Source organism: Lissotriton vulgaris, chromosome 7 (assembly GCF_964263255.1).
Source record: "Lissotriton vulgaris chromosome 7, aLisVul1.2, whole genome shotgun sequence".
In the NCBI taxonomy this organism is placed as follows: Eukaryota; Metazoa; Chordata; class Amphibia; order Caudata; family Salamandridae; genus Lissotriton; species Lissotriton vulgaris.
This window is the reverse complement of record NC_141695.1, coordinates 1,381,908,039-1,381,931,062: the sequence shown is the minus strand read 5'-3', so window position 1 is coordinate 1,381,931,062 and position 23,024 is coordinate 1,381,908,039. Positions and strand designations below refer to the sequence as shown.

The 23,024-nt window shown below is 43.7% G+C and overlaps 1 protein-coding gene across 1 annotated transcript in view; it reads left to right on the top strand.

Moving 5' to 3' along the window:
• Positions 1-23,024, top strand: part of KCTD13 (potassium channel tetramerization domain containing 13) — a 257,873-nt gene that overhangs the window by 105,236 nt on the left and 129,613 nt on the right. The window contains exons 4-5 of the mRNA XM_086932104.1: positions 12,759-12,848; positions 13,811-13,863. Of these exons, the coding sequence (XP_086788230.1) occupies positions 12,759-12,848; positions 13,811-13,863 (143 nt within the window). The remainder of the gene's footprint in view (positions 1-12,758; positions 12,849-13,810; positions 13,864-23,024) is intronic.

Sequence of the window (23,024 nt, the reverse complement as noted above, 5' to 3'; positions counted from 1 at the left end):
GCATGTACACCTACAGGCGGTCATTGAGAAATGGTCATAAACATTTTGATTGACCACTTACTGATAGCGCAGCAGACAGCAAAAAGTAAAAAAAATCGTTAAAAAGTAAAACAAGAGGGTTGGGTGGCGAGAGGTCACTGATTGGGGAGAAAGCAGCAGTATGGAGAGGCATATGTAGGGACAGAGAAAAAATAGTCCATCACAGCCACTGCATAGCAAAGTCTGGGATCAGCAGTGGCAAGATATATCGGAGCACAGTGAGACCGAAATGTTCCTGAGGGGACAAACACAAGAATACGGATAAAGGCCATTGACTCAGGGGCAGGAAAGAGAGATAGACAACAAAGCCATCCAGTCATGAGTAGGGGCTGACCCAAAGCCAACTCTAATGTTGATCAATGTATTGTAGACAAGAGGTCTTGCCAACAGAAAGATAAAGCTGTATATAGAAGAGAAGGCAAAATGATTCTTGCTCAAGCATTCAAAAGTATTGTTACTACGGCAGCCAAATGTCGTTCGAAGTTAAAAATAAAAAAAATGTCAGAAATTGTATAGGGTTACAATTTTTTTTGCGATTTTCAGCTATTGGCTATCTCCAAGTTTGGATTATGTATTGAAGTAGGCTGTGTTACTTTAAATGGTGCATTGCAATTCATGTATCAACCACACAAACGGTTCTCCTGTCTGATAACATATATGCGCTTTAACATTATCATATATTCAGTTGTGTTTTTTACCAAATTTGTGGAGCTGATGGGGAGAAATTTAAATATATAAGAAATCACATATATGAAGCTCACCCTAACCCTCATTAGCACTGACCTGATTACAGCAGTAGTGACTCTTCCACATGTAAGTCCACTTCTGTTTAGGCCAATGGTCTGGTAAAAATCACTATTGCACTGGCCTACATGAACATTTATAGAACCTCCAGCCTTCGGAACAACTATCACTGCAAAAAGTTGAGATTTGTGTTTGGACTTCTCATATTCTGATTTATAGAAATATAATTTGTGCCATTTTCCAACTGTAAATCCCCACAATATTGCTGTGAAAATCACAATATACCAGGGTCTTCGCAAATAAATAAAAATATGCCAATATTGCAGGATCCTCGCAGTCCTAAGTTTAAAACATTGGGTTGGGGTCATGGGTGCATCCAGGACAGCTTACAGAGGTGAGTAAATGGAATGTGATGGTCTCCCATAAAACCTTTTGAGTATTCCCAAACATTAATTCTGGCCTTTCATACTGAATTTGCCCATTGTAATGTTAAAAATAGTGTTGTAAGTGTGAACATAGAGTGTGAAATAGCCCAGGTGCACCCGTAGTCTCAGCAACTGAAAATGAAGGGAGTTCTCCTCGTGTACTTTCTAAGTCGAGAAAAAGGGCCAAAACTTTAAAATCGGAGACTGCCCATTTCCGCAATATTTTTTATTCCTGAACATTGTGCTCACAAGGAAAACTCTAGCGAGTATTATAAGCAAACACTTTTCACAGATTTGTGCAACTTTGTGAACCTCGAAAAACGAACATCGTAAGGAAAATCGTAGGGATATCCAACCTTTACTAATGTTCCTGTAAATAAGAATCTGTGAATTAGAACACGGTTCAGCTTGGTCACTGTGTCCGGAAATTCCTGTTTGAGGGCCAATAGATGGGGAGTCTGAAGATATCCGGATTTTTCGGGCACTTACAAAAGTGTTGATTCCGCGGGTACTTTTGTAAGATTTCTCAGCAAACCACGAAATCCTGTAGGGTCTGATTAGCTTGTGCATGATTAAATCATGAAGAAGTTGAGTATTTTTTTATGCACAGCTGGGTGATAAGACTGTGCCTGTCAGCAGAAGCAGGCGGTACATTTATCACATTTATAAGTGAAGGCACGATGTAAAATGAGATCGTTTAGTTGATCGGTGCGCTTGTAACAAAACGATGTGAAGAGGATCGCAGCGCTCACACTTAAATACATAGGCGCAATGTAAACTAGGATTCCAAATGTCATTAGTTGGTTGGCAGACTTCGATAAAAGAATAATGGTGTGAAGAGGATCGCAGTGCTCAAACTAGGTCAACAAATAACGCTAAGCAACAATAAGTTGCGTGTTTGGTTGCTTAGCAATGTGACTCAGAGGGAGGAGAGTCAGAAGTTGCTAGGATACGTTACGTGGCTCTGTAGAGAACGGTTTCGTCATCAAGAGCACGTGACAGTGATGCATCATCAGGCTGTCTCTTCGAGGTCATCAGGGAAACAGCAAAGCGCGAGCCACAGGTGCATGTACAACTGTAAGAAATTCTTAAAAGTCTAAAAATATGTTTCAGCAGTGGAAAACGCAAGGTGCCAGGGCGCTCACAGTACCTTGAAGGCCTTCCAAGGCCAGACTTAATCTAGTCGTGCGATAGATAAGTGTTACCGTTGAGATTTAAGAAGTGTTAGGACGTCGCGTAGAATTTGTAGTTTAAGATGAGGGTCCATCTCAGGATCATCGCCAGTGTAATGAGGTGAGTACACTGGGAAGTTGAAGAGGTAGTTTTTTCTTGACAACAAAGATTACTCAAGTATTGGAACTTTCATAGATTCCCATAGCTTGTATCATTCCCCGTCATCGGAATGGGAGCCTCGGTAAATACAAAATAACATAGTAGTAGGTTCAAAAGAGAAAGAAAGGCCTAGGCCTCATCTCATTTTGTAGCATATCCACCTCTTTTTGCAAAAGAGACCAAAAACATGTAACAACCAATCAGATTAGCCTCACCCCATAGAACCTTCCTGAGAGAGCCTCAGATTTTCTACTGCACGTTGTGCTAAGGGAGTCTCCACTGAGCTCTGCTCAGATTTCACTACAACTTTTGGATTTCATATTTTTCTCTTCAAGGATGTCAGACAAGGAGAAGAAAGCTTTATTTAAAGCCTGTGCTACTTGTTCTAAGAAAAGACTTTACATTGAGGACAAGCATATAGATTACATTTATTACTTGTACCCTGATCATAAGGCCACTGATTGTAAGATCTGCAGGACCTTTTCTACCAAGACTCTGAGAGACAGGGGAGGAGGCCTGCTAACCTGGTTGCAGAAGATGAAGTAACGTAAGGAAATACTATCCAGTGACAGTGATGATTCCTCCTCAGCTACATCTTCAAGGAGGTCTTAAAAGAGGGGTAGGTCTTCCCCTTCAACTTCGACTGAACCGCCTACTAAGACCTTACAAAAGACCTCTGATTGGTCTGACGGGCCCAGTCCCAAAAATTCTCCTCACCGAGGTGTAAAGGAGTGGGAGGGACTAGTTCCTGAGGTACTTTCAACTCAGAAGGCGAGCCATGGACCTTCTGTTGCCTCTCCACCATCTGAAAAGGCAACATTTTTCAAGAAAGCAGCTTCTGTACCTCGGGAGGGAAGATCTGAGAAGAAAATCCGTCCGTCAACGACTGCGTCTAAAATACAATTGGCGTTGATTCCAGCTTCGTCGTTGAGAGTTTCGCCGATGACAACTTCGTCGACGCTACAGGTACCTTTCACAATGTCGTCTATGTTGACAACGTCGACGATGGTGTCGACGACGTCGAGCTCGTCGACGATCAGTCCATTGTCGTCACCGATCCACTCTCCGTCCACGATATAAAATGTTACTTTCTATAAAAAGACCCCAAATCACACCGGAAATGACATCTCGTAGAGTGACACCATTACCTCCGGCATTGCTCTTGGATGAGGAATATTCAGAGGAAGAGGAAGGTCCTTATGGGGATGCTTACAGTCCATCCCAACTTCAAGTAAAATACCAGGACTCTGATTCTGAAGTTTTTACATGGAACAACACTGACACGTTCCACAAGATAGACCACAAGAGCAATCACAGCAGGATATGGTGGCCATGCCGTCTTCACTTATCAGTGACTTGCAAATCATGTTGCTAGATTATAAGAGGAGATTTCCATCTTTAACCTCTGATCAGCAGTCAATGTAACCGCTGCCTCCACCAACCTTGACCTACAGTGGCCCCTCAAGTACCTCAACCTCCAGAGCCGGAACCAATAGATGGTCGCCAGAATGTCGTAACGATGCATGATTTTAAGGAGCCTTATAGAAAATCCATCCAATCTATCCCGATTGTGGAGTATGTATAGGGTGAGGGATTAAAGGTGATGCAGTCTCCAGCTTCCGTCATCCCTGTTCTTCCGCGACTTGAGAAAAAATATAAGGCTCCTGAAGATGGTCCCGCTTGCCTGGTTGGTCAACCAAAGCCGGACTCTGTTATCTCTCAGGCGGCTCAAAGAAAGTAAAAGAATCCATTGGCGCCTCTTACCACACCACCGGATAAGGAGGGTAGGCGCCCAGACAATGGGGGATGAGATTTTCCTCTATGTCCAGCCTTCTTGTTAGAGATGCCAATGCACTTGCAATTTTGGGACGATATGATCGCCAAATGTGGTGCAATTTATCTCCATTTATGGATCAACTGCCAGATGGTTCCAAGGCTGATGCAAAGAAGATCCTAGAGGAAGGAGAGCGATCTTCAGAAATTATAGATTGTGCAATGGACATTGCCACCACTGCCTTTCGTGCTTTGGCAGGTTCAGCTGTTCTAAGACTGCAAGGCTGGCTTCGGGCTACCTAGTTTCGCCCTGAAGTCCAGAATAAAATCTTGGACTTTTGATGGAGAAATGCTTTTTGGAAAGCATGTGGACAATGCTCTACAGGACATCAAAAAAGACAGAGACGGCAAAGTCCCTGAGGAAATTGCAGTACCGCAAGGTGCCCTTCCAGGGTGCAAGAGGAAAAGGTTTTTCTGCATACAGAGGAGGATACCAACAACGCTACTCTTCCTACTCACAGACTTCACAGTCCTAAAAATCTCAGTACTCTCAATGGCAAGGTCATTCAAAGTCTTTCTCTCGCCAGCCTTCCAGAGGACGATAAGGGCTTCAGGGGAGAAATGATTCAAAACGCCAATAGCGGCTGCCCGGATCTGCCTACTGTTCCTTCACCCCCTGTTACATCAGTGGGGGGCAGGATATCACAATGTCTCCACAGCTGGGAGATCATACCATCAGATCGGTGTGTCCTCAATATCATCCGGTTTGGCCACACATTAGAGTTTCAACACCTTCCACCTTCCAGAGCCCCTCGCGCCACCAAATCAAAACCTCTGCATCTTCTTCGTCTCGAAGCTTATCAACTGCTCATCAAAGGAGCGATAAAGCCAGTTCCTCTATCCCAACGAGGAAAAGGGTTCTATTCCAGGTTTTTCCTGGTTCGCAAGACGGAAGAAAAATGGCGCCCAATCTTAGACCTGAGGGAGCTCAACACCTATCTCATAAAACTCTTGTTTCGGATGGTATCTCTTCAGGATATCTTGCGTCTCCTGAATCCAGGCGATTATATGACAACTATGGATCTCGAGGACGCATACTTCCATGTTCCTATTCACCCAGCCCACAGGAGATTTCTTCACTTCACAGTAGCCAAGAGCCACTTTCAGTTCAGGGTCCTGCCTTTCGGACTCAGATCCGCTCCGTGGATATTTACAAAGGTATTGTCCCCAGTTGCAGCGTTTCTCAGAAAACAGTCACTGCAGGTTTTTCCCTACCTGGACGATTGGTTTATAAAAGCTCCATCTTCTCAAGCAACTACAAGGGCAGTCGAAAGTTGCATTCAGCTTTTCAATCATCTGGGTCTTCAACTCAACAGAGACAAGTCAGTTCTTCATCTATCCAGGTCGGCCAAGTTTCTAGGGTCCATTCTGGATACAACTTGTTGCAAAGCTTTCCCATCAGAGGAAAGACAGAAAGGCTGATTCGTTCTGCCTGTCAATTGCAGAAGAAACGTACTCTGTCTGTCCGTCTATACAAGTCTCTCCTAGGATCGGTTTCATCCTGCATTCCCTAAATTCCGCATTGCAGACTTCGTATGCGCCTCTTACAAGAACAACTGGACATGCAGTGGTGCCAGGCGGAAGGCTTGTTTGACGACAAGATAATAGTCACTCCTCTTATGAAAGAGGCAGTCAACTGGTGGACAATCAAGGACAATATCTTGAAAGGTCTCACTTTCAAAGTTGCTCCAGCTCCTTTAATACTAATCACAGACGCCTCTCTAGAAGGCTGGGGAGCGGTGTTGCAAGACCTTCATTAAGCGGTTGCTGGTCACTCGAGCAACGCACTCTCCACATCAATCTTCTGGAGCTCAAGGCTATTCTTTTACTTTACATGATTTCCTTCAAAGGATTCGGAACTCCACCGTCCTGGTCCGTACAGACAACACGACGGCCATGCACTATGTGAACAAGCAAGGTGGAACAAGATCTCCACTTCTTTCGAAGGAGGCCCAAGAGATCTGGGAATGGGCAACTCTGCAAAAAATCGCTCTCTCAGCAGAGCACCTTCTCGGTACCCTCAACACTACAGCAGATAAGTTGAGTCGTCTGAAATCAGTCTGTCACGAGTGGGAACTGGATCAGGGCACTCAACGGAATTTTCACTCGTTGGGGCGCTCCGTCCATAGACCTGTTCGCTACACCAGACAACAGGAAATGCCGGTTTTATGCAAGCAGGGATCACCATCGAGGATCGTTGGGGAATGCTCTTTCGATGGCCTGGTCAGGCGCATTTGCTTACGCCTTTCTGGCAATTCTCCTGATTCCAAGATTACTCAGGAAACTCAAGATGGAACCCTGAACAATGATTCTAATAGCACCGGTGTGGCCCCGCCAGTTCTGGTTTACAGTGCTTCTACTCTCTCAAGATCAGCCGGTTCACCTGCATCCCATTCCTTCTCTATTGACGATGTCCCAGGGCCTAGTGGTGCATCCGGACCCGAGCTCACTTCAGTTGACAGAGTGGCTCCTGAGCACCGAGAGCTCCAGAGTTTAGATATCCCTCAAGACTATAAAGGGGTTTTAGCTCAAGCCCGTGCTGCAAGTACAAATAATGGTCCGAGACCTCTATCTTTGTAAACACATTGAACAATCAAAATTCTCAAATTAGGAGCATGTGCCTATTGATCAGCTCCACTCCATCAATGAAAAAATGAAAAAGGCAACAGCATCCAATTACAAATACAAGTACAATCTTTTAATCTATTGTATTAATTTCAACCAAGAATATGAAATTCAAAGTTTCATTTTGTAAATCAACACAAAAGTATATACATTGCCACGTATCAAACATGCAGCATAGCAAAGGGTGTCAAGTAATGTGAAAGTGATTAAAGAAGAAGGAAGAAATGAAAATCAAAAAAGGTGGATTACAATTGCAAAGATAGAGGTCTCGGACCATTGTTGTTTATTATCGATGTAATACCCAGGTCCAGTACCTTTTGGGTTACCCCATTTCTTTAATGGTTTACGCAAGTACAAATAAGACCTATCGCGCAAAATGGAATCATTTTTGTTTGTGGTGCCACCAAGAGAACCTTCATCTGTTCTCTTCTGCTCCTTATCAAATATTACATTACATTCTGTCTCAGGCCAAATCAGGTCTTGCACATTCTTACATCAAGGTACACCTGGCGGCTATCTCTAGATTCAAACAGACAGCCTCTGGCCCTTCCCTCTGGTCTGCGACGATTGTTAAACAATTTCTGAAAGGGCTCTTTATAGTTTTCCCTCCGGGTTGACCTCCGCCTCCAGTGTGGCAACTCAACTTGGTTCTTGCTCATCTCATGAGACCTCAGTTTCAGCCTATTCATAGAGCGGATCTTAAATTTCTATCATGCAAGGTGGCTCTTCTTCTAGCCTTAACGTCAGCCAGGAGAGTTGGAGAACTTCTAGCTCTCACGATTAAGGAACCCTTTTTACAGTTCAAAAACAACACTCTAATTCTAAGGACAATTCCGAAATGTATTTGAAAGGTCCCTTCGGATTTCCATTTGAATGAACCTGTTGTTCTAAATTCTTTTTTTCCCTCGACCTACGACTCCAGCAGAAAGGTCTCTTCATTCCTTGGATGTCCAGAGATGCCTGAAATTTTATCTTCAACGCACAAAGGATTTCAGGAAGTCTGCACAACTCTTTGTCGCTTTCAGTGCTCCTCGAAAAGGTTTTCCCCTTTTAAAGCAAGGGATTTCACATTGGATTGCCAGCGCAATTCACTACTGTCACCAAGCGGCTGGTAAGCCGCTAGAAAGACGTGTCTGGACTCACTCCACAAGATCAGTTTGATCATCTGCTGCTCTCATCGCTGGAGTTCCTATCCAAGACATTTGTAGGGCAGCTAGATTGAGCAGTGACCACACTTTCACAAAGCACTACTGCTTGGACTGTTCCACACGGAATGAGACGGCAGTGGGACAAGCAGTCCTGAGGAATCTCTTCCAATAAGAGGTGAGCTTACCCTTCTATCCCTCCTTTCTATTATTGCACATTTTGTATCTGATAATGGTTACTGAATACTGTTTCAAGGTCTGTTAACTTATTATGAAAGTATGGATACAGAGTTGTTTCAGTATTTCTGTCACAAAATGTGTTTTATTGCTAACTGTTAGCTACTCTGGTATCTGTGAAAGTTCCAATACTGGAGTAAGAAAACAAGTTACTCCCGGAAATTCTTCTTGTTGATTATGTATTGTCGCAGATACGGTACCCCTCTCCAGAAGGATTCACCAAGTTTGTTCCCTTTTTGTTTAGCCCTTGCAGTAGTTTTCTTATGTTTGTTGGTTGGGGGGTTGTTAAAAAAGATAAAATCAAAACCTTAATTCTCCTGTACATTTAGGTATGGCCTGACATGATTTGTTACTCGCCGCCGGGCCCTAGGGTTGTCGGCTGAAGGGCTGTGTACTTTTTCATCCTGCTCTGATTTGGAATCATTGCCAGCCGACCCGAAGTGGCTGTATGATTGCTATTGTATTTTCATGTTTTTTCAAAAAGGTTTAAAAAAAAAAAATTTTTAAAAAAATAAAGTAGCTAAAGGTGCAAGCCGTTTTGAACCTCCTGTTAAGGTGGCGGAAGTGTTAAAGAATGCAGTTCGGCTTGAGGATGGTAGGGTTTGGAATCTCAAGAGAGTGACAATTAATCCTAACCAAGAGGAAAGTGAACTGCCCACTTTGACATTGGATGATTATGGGTGGATTGAAGGTCATTTTGAGAATAGTCAATTACAGTCTCAATTGGCTAGTGATAATGGTGGAAGTAGGCAAGTTATTCCTTCCCAATCTGATTCCAACTTTCCTTCAAATGATAAGGGGGGAAGGCTTGTGTGTAGTGATGATCAGCATCATATTCACATTAATCATGCTGACATTTTGCCTTTGGCTGGCAAAAGAACAAGGGTTTTTCCAGGGTGGTTGAAAGGATTTGTAATGTACTTTTGTTTATTATTGTTTTTTTTGTGTATATTAGTTAATGATTTAAGTTCAGTTCCTTTCTGTTATTCTGTATGTACATTCTACTTCTTTTGTTATAATGGGGTGGGATGTGTTGTATTGCTTATTATGTGACTGTATCTTTACTTAGCTCGTGTATAGAATGTTAAGTTGGTTCTGCTGACCAGATTCTATATGGTGTCAGTTGTGGGTTGGCTGTAAGATTGATGGTACCTTTTCCCCCTGGCGCTCACCTGTTGCTATTGTATTTATTTACTTTAATAAATACTAAGGAATAAAAAAATAAATAAAAAAAACAAGTTACTTACCTGTAACTTTGGTTCTCCAGTATTGGTAACTTTCATAGATTCCCATGCGCCCACCCTCCTCCCCTGGGAAAGCTCAGCCTTCAGCAAATGTGGTTACTGTTGCACGACGGCTATGAAAATCTGAGGCTCTGAGGCTCTCAGGAAGTTTCAATGGAGTGAGGCTAATCTGATTGGAAAAGAACATCGCTCTTCATCGAGCAGACCAATTGCCCCCGCCCTTATAATCTATAAGGCTAGAGCAGTGAGTTTGGCACTTTACGGTGCCGAACTGTGGGGTTTTTCCAACGTAGATCAAATTTCCAGATCGAAAAACAGATTCCTGAAAGATTTAATGATGCTACCCCAGAGGACACCTACCAAGCCCCCATTATGCGATTTAGGCTGCCACTCGCTTGGAGACATAGCAAGATTACGCCAACTCCTGTTGTGGGCCCGCTTGTGGCGGACACCAGAACTATCTAAATATGTAGCGGGCTAGGGGAAGTAATGGATATGGATGGGTGACACAAGATCGTCTGGTTCAAAGGTGTAAAAAAACTTCTATATGATATTGATCTTAAAGAGGCATGGCTTAATAGAACCTCTCCACCTAAGGCAGAAATCAAGAAGGCGTATTGGCTGTGGGTTAGCAAGAACGATCTCCTTAACCCCAAAGCAGGCAGGCTCACAGAGGAGTTTATGCAGTATAAGCATTCCACCCGTCTTGAACACTACCTAGACCTAATACAAAAACCATACGACAGAGCTTTGTGTTCTGAGTTTAGGGTAGGTATGCTCCTCCTAAGAGGGTTGACTGCCCACTGGAAGCCACCTTATCAAACTCCAGCCTCTTGTCCAAGCTGTGAGGCCACCATTGAGTCAATCGCACACTTCATGTTCGCTTGCCCAGCCTACAAAGTGCCAAGGGGCGCTGGCTGAAACCAGTCTGCAAGGAGCTGGGTACCCGCAGCCACCAAGTAGCTTTGCGTATTTTAAGATCTGATGCACGGGACCTCCATGCATGTGCACTAGCAAAATTTCTTAGATGGGCATGGAGTATCAGAGCGAGAAACTCGACGGTCAATTCGTAAACAATAAAAAGCCCATGTGATTTTTGCCCTTAAGAACTTGCACTTTCTTCTTCTTTTTATAAATGTATAAGCTATTTTTAAAACTTTTTAATGTCTCTGCTTTTAATGATTCTTTTATTCTAATGCTTTTATTGCACATTGTATTTCTAAAAAAAATGTTTCTTGGTCTATCTGTATATTTTTTACTCTGGGTTGTACAGCTTTCAAGATACTTTTATCGAAATAAAGCTTATTGAATGAATGAATGAATAATCTGATTGGTTGTTACATGTTTTTGGTCTCTTTTGCAAAAAGAGGTGGATATGCTACAAAATGAGATGAGGCCTAGGCCTTTCTTTCTCTTTTGTACCTACTGCTATGTTATTTTGTATTTACCGAGGCTCCCATCCCGACGACGGGGAATGATACAAGCTATGGGAATCCATGAAAGTTACTAATACTGGAGAACCAAAGTTACAGGTAAGTAACTTGTTTTCATCTACAGGGATAACGTCCTACCCACAGGGAGCCAGGAGCAACTGAACTCTGAGAGTTCTAGAGCAAACCCAAGTCTATGAGAACTCTAGAACTGAAGTGAATGGCACAATGTTCATTTTAATTAGATATCTGTACTATTTCTGCTTATTTTTCTGTTATCAGTTGGCCAGGTTCAGTTAATATGATTAGGGACTTGTGGAAACCTCCTCTAAATGTTAGTAACCGTACACCCCTTCTATTTGAAAGTGAATTTGCCTCTTTCACACTCATCCGGCATGCTAGAAGGTTTTGGGCCGTGTAATTGTATTCTGAATCACCGGACAAGGTGTGTAGGGATTGGAGCCACTGTACTTTTACTATCCCTGCCAACCGAGAATTCTTAGTATTTGGGCTACAAGTTATCACCATCTGACAAATCCTGATAACTGCAAGGTAAACACGTATATTTCCCATTGTGATATGCCATCCACCTTAACAGAATTTCCGGTGGCCCTCCAGTTTGTAGAGAAAGCCCTGCATGGCTTGTACACTTGGCATCCTAGATCCTCTCCTTGGAAGGCAATTCAGCGTTTCGCATTACAATAGAATCGGCATCTGTGTTTTTTTTTAGTTTTTTTTGGATACATGCCTTCCATGGTACTTTGTCAACCTATGCCTCAAGCCTTTGGCATACATGCCTTAATGGATACCTTCACTTCTCTAATGGTCATGTAGTGCTTCAAGAACTATTTCCCTCAGTTTTCTGGCTTTACATAGTCCAATAGTTTGGGAATAGAAACAATTCCAGGCATGGAGTAAGATGAGGTTCTCTGAACTGTGACTTCAGTACTAAAAGTCCACGAGACCTCCAGTGTATAATCACCTCCTGTGGCGTTCCTCATTTTGTCAACCATCACTGTATGCTGTATGCTGTTTGGCTTGTGTGGTGAGTGTGCAGCTGCATCAACGAGGTAGTGCTCAGCTGCTATAAGCTTTGGTAAAATGGCTGTCTAATGCAAAATTCTCTGTTAACCCACCAAAATGAAGCTAGACGTGATCATAACTAATGTGGAAGACTAGGAGACTGGAAGACTAGGAGTCCCAGACTAAAAGGTTGACTGAATACAGACTTGTAGAGAGCTTTGATACCCTAAGAGGATATCCTAGCCCCAAGAAATTGAAAAAAAGGCAGAAGAGAACATTAAATAACCTCCCGAAACAGGCATTAAGACTTTTTAAAAAAGACAGGTAAATCTAATCAGACTTAATCTCTAAAAGTAGTGAATTCCAGTATTTGGTAACCAAATAGGAGAGCGAGCGACTGCCAATGGGGGTTCTTAAGATTGTGTGATCTGTACAAGATAAGAAGAGTAGTAAAGAAGTGTAAAAGATAACTTTGTATTGTCAAAGTTCATTTGACTTTCATCTGTGATAGTATATGACACCAGCAGGTTCCTGCCAATGCAAGTTTGAACCTGGCCACTATCATAGAGTATGTACATCATTTAACAGCAATGTATGGGGCTCTTATCCACTTTCAAGAGCTGTAGCCTTTTTGGGTTCTCTTCATCTGACCATAACCACCTAACTCTTTATTCTCCCCAGCAAAAAATTGAGGGCTTCGACCCCATGTGCCTGATTCCAATGATAACGTCCCCGAAGGAAGAACAGAAGATTATATCTTCTTGTGCCAAGGTGAGTGTTCCAGTAACTGTAAAGTAACCACCTCTCCCCCTTCTGCGGCTAGATTGAAAGCAAATACACCTTGCAGCCCTGTAGAAAGCACTCCTACATACAGCGTTAGCTGCTGATGTCCTGGATCCAGAACACACGTGGCATTTCCTACAGCTCGCCTTCTACTTGTGCTCCAACACCCTAATACCACCCTCTTCAGCTCTCCTATAGCCTACTCTTCAACACCATTCCAGTTTCTGGTTGGTGTGCACAGTACACCATTCCTCAGTATGCTCATGGATGATGTTCTTGCAGTATTCCCTATACTCCTCCACACTGCTGAAGTTTCTGTTCCATTCTTTTTGGACCTGATTCACAAAGATTAAATGTACACATTTGTTTAAGCTTACACTTTTTCAGCATTCACAAAACTGCATTTTATTAGTAAGTTCACGAGTGCTGAGATTCCACAGTCGGGGCAAAGAACTCTGCACATAAAAAGATAGGCCAGTCCTAGAAGCAGAGAACTCTGCACATAAAAATAATAGGGCAGTCCGCGAAGCTCCTATCATTTTATGTGTGGAATATCGGCACTTTGTGAACACTGGAAAAGCGTAAACTTAAATGTGTAAGTTTACTTCTGAGAATCATGCTCACCATCTCTAGCACAGCCAACGTCACACACTACCTTAAAGCTCAACAACAACCAGCTTTCTCTTCATTATCTGCAGCTCTCTCACAGTGATGATTCTTACTTGATCACCTTATGCTCCCCATACCTAGAGCTCCTACACCATTCACTAGAGCTGCTCCACTGGCAGAAAAGGAAGGTAGTGTTGTATGCTAGTAGAAAAGATAGTATTTAGAATGGCATTTGAAGTGTGCGGTTGGAGAATTTTAGTTATGTTGAGAGTTAGGTTGGATGAATGCAGATCGATCTACTAATTAGATTTTTATCCCAATTTTGTTTCCTTCTGTTTTAGCCTGTGGTGAAACTTTTACACAACCGAAGCAATAATAAGTATTCATACACAAGGTCAGTATTCATGTGAATACATTTCTACAGCATCTTTCTCAGTCTCCTTTCTCATCTTTTATTCTTTCTAACTTAAATTTTTCCACCTGTACACATTTTCCCCTTGTACTTTCCATTCGGGTTTCTACCATTTACGGTCTCCTCTGCTCTCCTGCTGTAATATTTTCTCATCTTTATCATTTCTCATTTTCTCCCTTTGTCCATTTTCTTTTCTCTCTAACTCCAGTGTCTCTACATCTTTCTTCTCTTTCCCTATTATGCCTTTTAAACTAGATTTTGTCCTTATTGCCCCTCTCCTCCGCTTCCTCATTTTTTTGCTTTCTCAGTTCCCGCTCTTAAAAACAGAAGAAGGAATTGGTCTTCTCAACTTGCCACTCCCTTCTGTCCCATTCAGTCTTCTCCTTTCCGTTTACCTTCAGTTTTCCCTCTCCCTCCATTTCTCATTAGTTCTTTTCTGTGAACTGTTTTTTTTTCCTTGATTCCATCTTTGCTGACTCTGTGTCTCTGATTTCTTTCTCTGTTGCTTCTTTCTTTCTGTCACCTCTATCTATATATCTCCTGTGTGTCTGTTATCTCTCTCCCTTTTCCCCTCTTTCTTTCTTCTGTCTCTCCACCCTCCTCTCGCTCCTTCTCTGTCAGCCACATCACTTTTTTTTGCTGTGCAAACTTTTCCTTGGTGGAGAGAAGCTCAGTTTGACTCAAATTGAGGCTGCCTAACTCTAGGTAGTTTTCCACTCTTGCTGAACAAAGTAATCCGAACACAGCCACAATGTATGATGTTATCACTGCTTTTCCATTGTGAGATATATTGAACCACAACAAATGGCTCAGAGATACTCTGTACTTACCTTCTGAGATACTCCTTGGTAAATGGCACCCGTTGCAGTGGTAGCCATTTTCCCGGAGTTCAAATATTCATTAATCAAAGTGTGTCTGCTTCACCATTACACCTAATAGCACTTTGTATAGAGGACAGGAGTCTCACAGGGTCACTGAGTGATTTTAGAAGGACTGCATTCATGCACACAGTTGCTACGCATGTGTCCAGTACTAAGTCCAGCTGGCAACTCAGGTGGGCTGTTATTAAAATTAATGAATACTTTAGTCGGTGCCGGGAATGCTGCTGGCATAGTTTGATCGGCCCAGCTATTTGTATGCCTCGTGGACCCCAGTCAGTCCTTAGTTTCTGGCGTTTCTACACTTTGTTTCTCATAGAAAGTCTGCAAATGTGGATGATCTCCAAACTTAATAACCAACAGAATGTCCAAAATATACAGAAAGCTAAGAAAGTGCAATGAAATGTGCGTTTTCTGTAGTGGAGTCTGCTCTGCACATGTTGACTATACCCAGTTCAACTCTAATATGAATGTGGTCATGAAACAATGAAATGTCACTGTTCTGTTGCCTGTATTTAAATAAAACCAGTCTCGGAATACCACAAATGATGCAGACACAAAAATCAAAAGAAATGTTTTACACTGATGCAGTTTAAACAAATTATATTCACAATCTGAAGTAACACTGATTAAATTAAAGCTCTGTTAGCAGAGGCTAACCTCTTGGCAAAGCTCTGGGTATTTGAGTATACAGGACCAAGAGGTTTTTGAGGTGTCCTATCCCCTTAGTGAGAATTCTCCGTAGATTTAACATCACATCTTAGTTGCAGGGTTTACTGATTTATCAAGGTAAAATAGTACCCCGCATTACTGTGCGTAATACAGAGATATGTGTTTAACCTGTTGGTCAGTGTTTCCAATTCCAGGATGATAGTTTGCTGCTCATTGTGTGTAACCACCAGGGGTCCTTGTGAGAAGGCTATTTAAGAATGACTGTGCAGGAGATTGATGTACCTGTTGCATGATCTTATGTCAGCAGTAAGTCACATGTTTGAATTCCACAATTGACAAGTCGGTCCAGATATCTTTCTATTGTTGATAAACCTGTATACCATTTAGTTGCGTTATAACAAACTGCTATTAGAATTCCTTAATACCCATGAGGTTGATTTGATAAATTGTAAAACAAAAAAGTCAAGGTCTCTTTCTAAATATACTCAAAAAATGTGGTTCGTGCTTTTGCTGCCACTTATGCATACACATTTTCCTCAGATTTAAGAGGCCGAAATATGGAAGATGCTACTCCAGGAATTGGAAACCAAGTATATTCGCATTAACGTAATTTTTTTTTTGGGGGGGGGGGGGTAAAATACTTTTGTCCAAAGAGCCAAGCAAATTAGATGTTTCATGTCTGCAAGAAATGAGAAATGGAAATTCTCAATATGTACCGGCATTTTCTCCCCACCCCCACCCCCCAAAACCCCAACTATAGAGGGCCTTATGCAAAGCAAGGTTCCAGTTCGTTAAAATCCAAATATACAAACAGGTCTAATCTTTACATACGAGCTACAAACAATATTCTAGCTTTAATTCATTTCTGAAAGTACACAACTTATTTCCATATGAATTAGCCCATCGTTAAAATGAAAGGATTCCTATAGCTTTTCAAATTGACCAAGAGTATTCGTTCTTAGATGGGAGCAGAATTTCAGATTGTGGACAATGACATCTTCACACCACATTCAGCACTTACTGACTTCCGTTGGCTAGTATTATTGAGTGAGCCACGTTCTTGGATTGAAAAAATTAGCTTTTGCTCACGAGTACGTAATTCTATCTTGTCAATATAAAATATCTAAAAATAAAGAAAGAAAGAGGATTTGGTATCTGCCTCTAACAAGTAGTAAATTTGAGCACTTCTGAATTAAAAAATAAATCATTTCTACATTTGAGTGTGGACAAGAACAGAACCTATGACTCCTCTCCCTTAATTGACAACCTAAGCAGCATGGGTAGTTGGACAAAATCAGGAAAGATTACGTAATTGAGTAAAGTTGAGACTTTATTTACCACCCCGACTGATTAGGCATTTAACTGGTCATAGCTAATGGGGAATAACATGAAGAAATTAATCATTCACTAAATGATGAAGTAGAATGGGAGTAGGGGGCATGTGTTACTTATATACATTACCTACTGTGTCCATGATCGACAAGTCTTACTACAATATATATGTTACTGCAGATTTCCTAGGCTGCTGTGACAGACGGTGGATTATGTATATGCACAATTTTCACCACCAAACAAAGTGACGGAAGAAATGCTCATTGAATGAATGAAAGCCACTGACCATCACTCCAGACCGAATTGTTTTTTCGCCCACTGTTCCTCCGTTGACTGAGACCTCCTATATGCACATCATCCTTGTTGCCACTTTATTAGGAATAGTCCATCCCAAACTATAGAGGTCCCCTCCAGGAAGAGGAAGACCAACATCCATAGTTCACTTTTGGACTACTTGGGCCTTTTCCATTAGTATAGCTTGAATCGTGTACCGTCTGGTGGCTCAGTGCACTAATGTGTCCACAGCAGGGGCCTGTGTTTGACCTAAAAATCACAGGTTCTGATAGATACATCTGCTGTGTGGATTCCTCACCTTGTGAATATCCCCTTGCGACAGCAACATTCGGAAATTCTTTTGTAGCTTCGCGCCGACGTGGACTTGGACATCATAGAGGCACGGCATCGCACGCGACTCCGCTGACGTCACCGACGCCTACAATAGGCCCACGCCGGCGTGATGACATCAGTTCCCTTTTTTCCGCGTCGTCGACGCTAACGGTTTTGGGATACTCTGTAGCTTCTAGTTACTCTGTTGCTGATTTTCTTCGTTTCTCTGTTCTCTTGCCTCTTTGTTCTTTTAATATGTCGACAAAGAAGACGGGTTTTAAGCCCTGCAGAGAATGTGGAAAGATGATGTCCGTTACCCAGACTGTATTTGGTGTTTGAGCTCCGACCACGACGTGGATGGGTGTTCGTCGTGTCAAAAGATGAATCCAAAGGCCCTACGAGAAAGGGAGTCTAAGCTTCTTGTGGCTAAACTGAAGGCCGATAAGGTTAGGAAATCTTAGAAATCCCACTCAAAGAAGTAGAGATCGAGGTCTCGGGAGGCAGCGGCTTCGAGGTCTTCGTCGGATCATGCTTCGAGGTCACGTAAGAAGCATACGAAGAGGAGACATGAGTCTTGTCGTCATTCGGGTGATAAGTCTGACTCGAGGTCGAGATCACCCAAGAATATTAAATCGAAAGTAATTCCTCCACAAGAGATTTCGGATCAAGAAGGCGAGGCCTCGCCTTCGGAGTCGCAAGTTCATTCTCCGACTCCGGTTCCCGATCCGACTCCGGCACCGTCTCCAGCTCAAGAAGAGGTCGGTGAAGTTCCTGTGGAGGATGAGGAATCGACTCCTGTTGTTGAGACAGATTCGAATATACCTCGAGGTCGACCTGAGCATCCACCTTTTCCAGCTCCAGGTCAGGATCCTTCGGTGTTTCTCAACGCTATGTATGATGTTTTCTTGAGGTCTTGGTAACCCTCTGGAGCGCCTTCGGGTCCCATGGGTCCAATGGCATTTAATTTGGGGGTGCCTCATTCATATGCCCCGGCACCTTTCATGCCGTTTTTGCCGGCTCCGACCCCGCTGTGGCAGTACCAGGCTCCACCGAGATCGACGCCGATGTCAAAGCTGGCTCGACCGAAGTCGACGACTCCAGCACCGGCGTCGCCCGCTCCAAGCAAATCTCTGGAACATCCTTCTAAGCCTTCGGATTCGATTCCGACGTCGGCTCCGGCGCCGTCGGAGTCGACAGTGGATCCGGCTGCACTCCGTGTTAAGCAGAGATCTAGGAGAGAGGCTCAACGTCTCCTGGAAGAGCAGAGGTATTGCGAGTCTCATTCTGACTTGGAAGAAGGTGAGCTGGATGAAAATTATTTCGAGGATCTAGCAGAGGCTAGTGGTCTTGAATTTTCCCCAGAGTGGGTTTTACCATCCGGTTTTGATGTACCGTCTGAAGATGTTCAGCCATATCATGTGGTGATGAAAAAAGCAGCGGGACTTTTAGGTTTAAAATTGCCTACTGTTGAATTTAAATCGAATCTGCTTACTGAGGTTCTTCATTCTCCGAGCTCAGCTGTGGAGCCATTGCTCCCTTTTAATGATGCTTTGACTGAACCCATTATGGAGGTGTGGAAGAAGCCTCTTTCTGCTCCTGCTGTCTTGAAAGGTGTGGCTAGGAGGTATAGAGTGACTCCTGAGGACCCTGCCTTTTTGTTGTCTCACCCTTCTCCTGAAAGTTTGGTGATTCAGGCGGCATGTTCTAAGAAGTCAGTTGGTGCTTTTCCACAAGTTCCTGGTGACAAGGAAGCTAAAAAGCAGGATCAAGTGGCCAAGAAAACTTTCTCTTCCGCGAGTATGGCGTTAAAATCAACAAATGCCACTTGCCTTATGGGAAGATATTTCCACGCTCTTATGGACTCTGTACGTACATTGATCCCTAAGGTTCCAGAGGACTGCAGAGGTGACTTTGAGGAAGTTTTATCTGACACTCAAGCGGCAGCTCGTCAAGTTATCCAGAGTGGCCTTGATACAGCAGATTCTGTGGCAAGGATCATGGGCACTGCTGTTGCCACAAGGCGTTCAGCTTGGTTAAAATCCTCAGATTTTTCTGCTGATGTACAGTCTGCTTTGTTAGATCTGCCTTTTGATGGTGAAGGACTCTTTGGCAAGAAGGCAGATTCGGCCTTGGAGAGATTTAAGGATAGCAGGGCGACTGCTAGATCTCTTGGTCTTCAAGTTAGAGGTTCTACGACCAGGAAATTCAGAGGCTTTGGTCGCTCTTCTTCTTTTCGTACATTTAGACAAGGTCAGCAGCAGCATCAACATCAGCAGCAAAATACCTTGTATAGGTCGTACAGGGGAAAGCAAAGGGCACGTCCTCGAGGGCGTCAAGCCTCTTCCTCCTCCACCTCCTCCAACCCCCCAGCCACAGAAAAGCAGCCCTAGATCCGCCATTCAGGTTCATGTGGGTCCGGTGGGGGGTCAGCTTACCCACTTTCTACGGGATTGGGAATCAGTTACGTCGGATCTTTGGGTTCTCAATCTTGTAGAAAATGGGTATGCCCTTCCCTTTCGGGAATTCCCTCCCAATTACCCTCCTTGCCAGGGATATTGCTCAGAGGAACATCTGTTACTCCTTCAGGAGGAAGTCCAAACTCTATTAAGGAAGGGTGCGATAGAGGTGGTCCCAGAGCAGGAAAGGGGTCAGGGATGCTACTCCCGGTATTTCCTGATTCCCAAAAAGGATGGCAGACTTCGTCCAATCCTGGATCTCAGGATCTTGAATTTTTATCTGAAAACATGAGAAATTCAAGATGCTCACCCTTGCACAGGTTCTTCGGACACTGCTGGAAGAAGACTGAATGGTGTCGCTCAATCCTGAAGTCGCACAGGAAGTATCTCCGTTTTACGGTGGGTTCGCAGCACTATCAGTTTGCTGTCCTTCCGTTTGGTCTTACTACTGCACCTCGAGTCTTCACCAAGGTGATGGCAGTGGTGGCGGCGCATCTCAGAAGGTCAGGGATTCCTGTATTCCCTTATTTGGACGACTGGCTGATCAAGGCAGAGTCGCCCGAGAGAGTGCTCCATCATCTGCAGGAGACAACCCAGTTGTTGTACAGGTTGGGTTTTTCAATAAATGTACCCAATTCTCACCTGGTGCCCTCCCAGCGCAACCTGTTCATAGGTGCAGTACTGGACACAACTGTATGTTGTGCATTCCCTCCACCACAAAGGATTCGCGACATACAGGAAATGATTCCTTTATTTTACAATGGAGCGGTCGTTCCAATCCTGAAGCTCCTTCGCCTGCTCGGTCTGATGGCTTCTTGCATTCTGTTGGTCAACCATGCACGCTGGCACATGAGGGCGCTCCAGTGGTGCCTCCGCAGGCAGTGGTATCAGCACAACAGAGATCTCAGGGAGTCAGTGAGGATCTCGAGAGAAGCTGCGGCGGATTTGTCTTGGTGGGGCGTGGAAGGCAACCTGTCTCAGGGGAAGCCTTTTCAGATGCCTCCTCCGGTGGCCACAGTGATAACGGATGTATCCACTCTAGGATGGGGTGCTCATCTGGGGGATCTGGAGGTCAAGGGTCTTTGGTCTCCAGAGGAAAGGTTGTTTCACATCAACCTTCTAGAATTGCGGGCGATACGTTTGGCGCTCAAGGCCTTCCTCCCTTCCCTTCGCGGTCAGTCGGTTCAAGTCCTGACGGACAACTCTACCGCGATGTGGTACATCAACAAGCAGGGAGGTGTGGGGTCGCAGTGTCTCTGCAGAGAGGCTTTGCGTCTCTGGTCCTGGGTTCAGGACCATCAGATTTGTCTGATGGCAAATCATCTGACCGGAGTTCTGAACGTTCGTGCAGACAGTCTCAGTCGGCAGTTCTCAGCCGACCACGAGTGGAGGCTTCACCCGGAGGTTGTTCACGACATCTTTCGGATGTGGGGCACTCCTCGGGTGGACCTTTTTGCCACTCGCGAGAATGCTCACTGCCTGTCTTTCTGCAGTCTCCAGTATCCGATGCAAGGAGCCTTGGGGGACGCGTTTCAGTTGCTGTCGCAAAGGGATATTCACAAGGTGAGGAATCCACAGGCAGATATTGTATCTACCAGAAAAAGCGTTACCGAAGGTAAGTAACTTGTTCTTCAAATCCTAGCGAGTCCACTCAGCCTTTCATCCATCTGAGGTCGATAAAATGTGTACCATTGAGTTAAGTAACAATAAAACATCTGTTATTCAGTGCCAAGATGCCTATGGGTGAATGTGCCCTTAGAAATACACATGTTATGTAGCACAGGACCAACAACTGGACGTACCCAAAGCTGGATTCCAAACCATATTTTTTTGCACACTCATCTAATCATGACCTGATCCTGCCAACTTCTAAACAAACTTGAGCCTGCTACAATGGGAATAGTCAAGCCCAACTGCCTAGTCTGAGACCCTCAAGCTGAGCTGTGTCTGTTTGAGCAGGCCCAAGACCTAAAGGGCCAAAAAGCCCCAAAAGCCTGCATAAATGGTACTATATTCAAGCTTCTTCCTAGTAAAAACAAAAGTCAGGAAGATGACAACCAACCTTCAACTTATGATTTTGAGGAAGCAAATATTCAGGATGACCACATCATCATTTTGCAAGAAATTTTGCTGGTCACATCTTGAGTTTGAATACTTATTTATTTTCACTCATAAAATCTCCATTGGTAATCATAAGCATTGAATAGTCACGCCCAAGTGCAGCGATCCCCGAGCAGTTCTTTCAAAGTCCATTTTGTTTTACAGTATGGTCGCCCTACTTCGGAAAGGCCAGGATGTAAGTCTGACAAAATATACCGTTTGCAGCCGTAAAACACATTATTGTCAATTACATTAATTTACTTTAAAAAAATGGATGCAAAAAGGCAAGTCACTAAGAATAGTCAAAAGTGATCTTTTAAAAACGTCCTTCACAAAGTCTCTTTACTTCTTTAAAGTAAACAGTAGCAAAAGCTAAGGCAAGCACAGCCAATGTAACTGCATAGGCTGCAGCATTCAAACAATGAGAATAAAGCTTTGTACCTTTAAGGGAATCATCACTTCAGGTGTTGCAGCATGCCCTGCAGGTGGCATTTTACCCAGTTCTTTTTTTCAGCTCCTGTTGACAGGATTTGGAGCAGATCTCTGCTTTCCTAAGGCTTTTCCCTTCCTTTTGCATTCAGAAACCCTTTAAAAAGCAGGTCACTTGACGCCCCTGAGGGCGAAGAGTATTTTCAGATATTTTCCTGTCTGGAAATATATCTATTCTTTTCTCAAATTGTCACCTTTTTGAAAAATGCCCAGAATGTGACAGAAAAATGGCAAAAACAGGCCCTCAAAGGATCAGTATACTCTCTTTGTCATATTATCATGATTCCCAGACATGTCTCCACTGTAGGAAACTCTCCAGTTCTACTTGGAGGGAGCAGGAGAAGATTTGTTCGCCTGCATGGTCCAGGGAAACACCAGAGAAGGCAAGGTTCCCTGGCTGGAGAGACCTCAAAGGGGGCAAGAAGAGACTTTTCCCTCTACCAGTGCCCATCTCACACTCTGAGGACTCCCGCAGGGGGAAATCCAATAAGAAAAGATCTGGTGAGAAACAGTGTCCCATTTCAACATCGAGGACATCCCCCATCAAGAAGAGGTATATCACCTCCTTGCTCGCAGTCAGTAGCTGGTTCTACGTCAAGAACACACACAA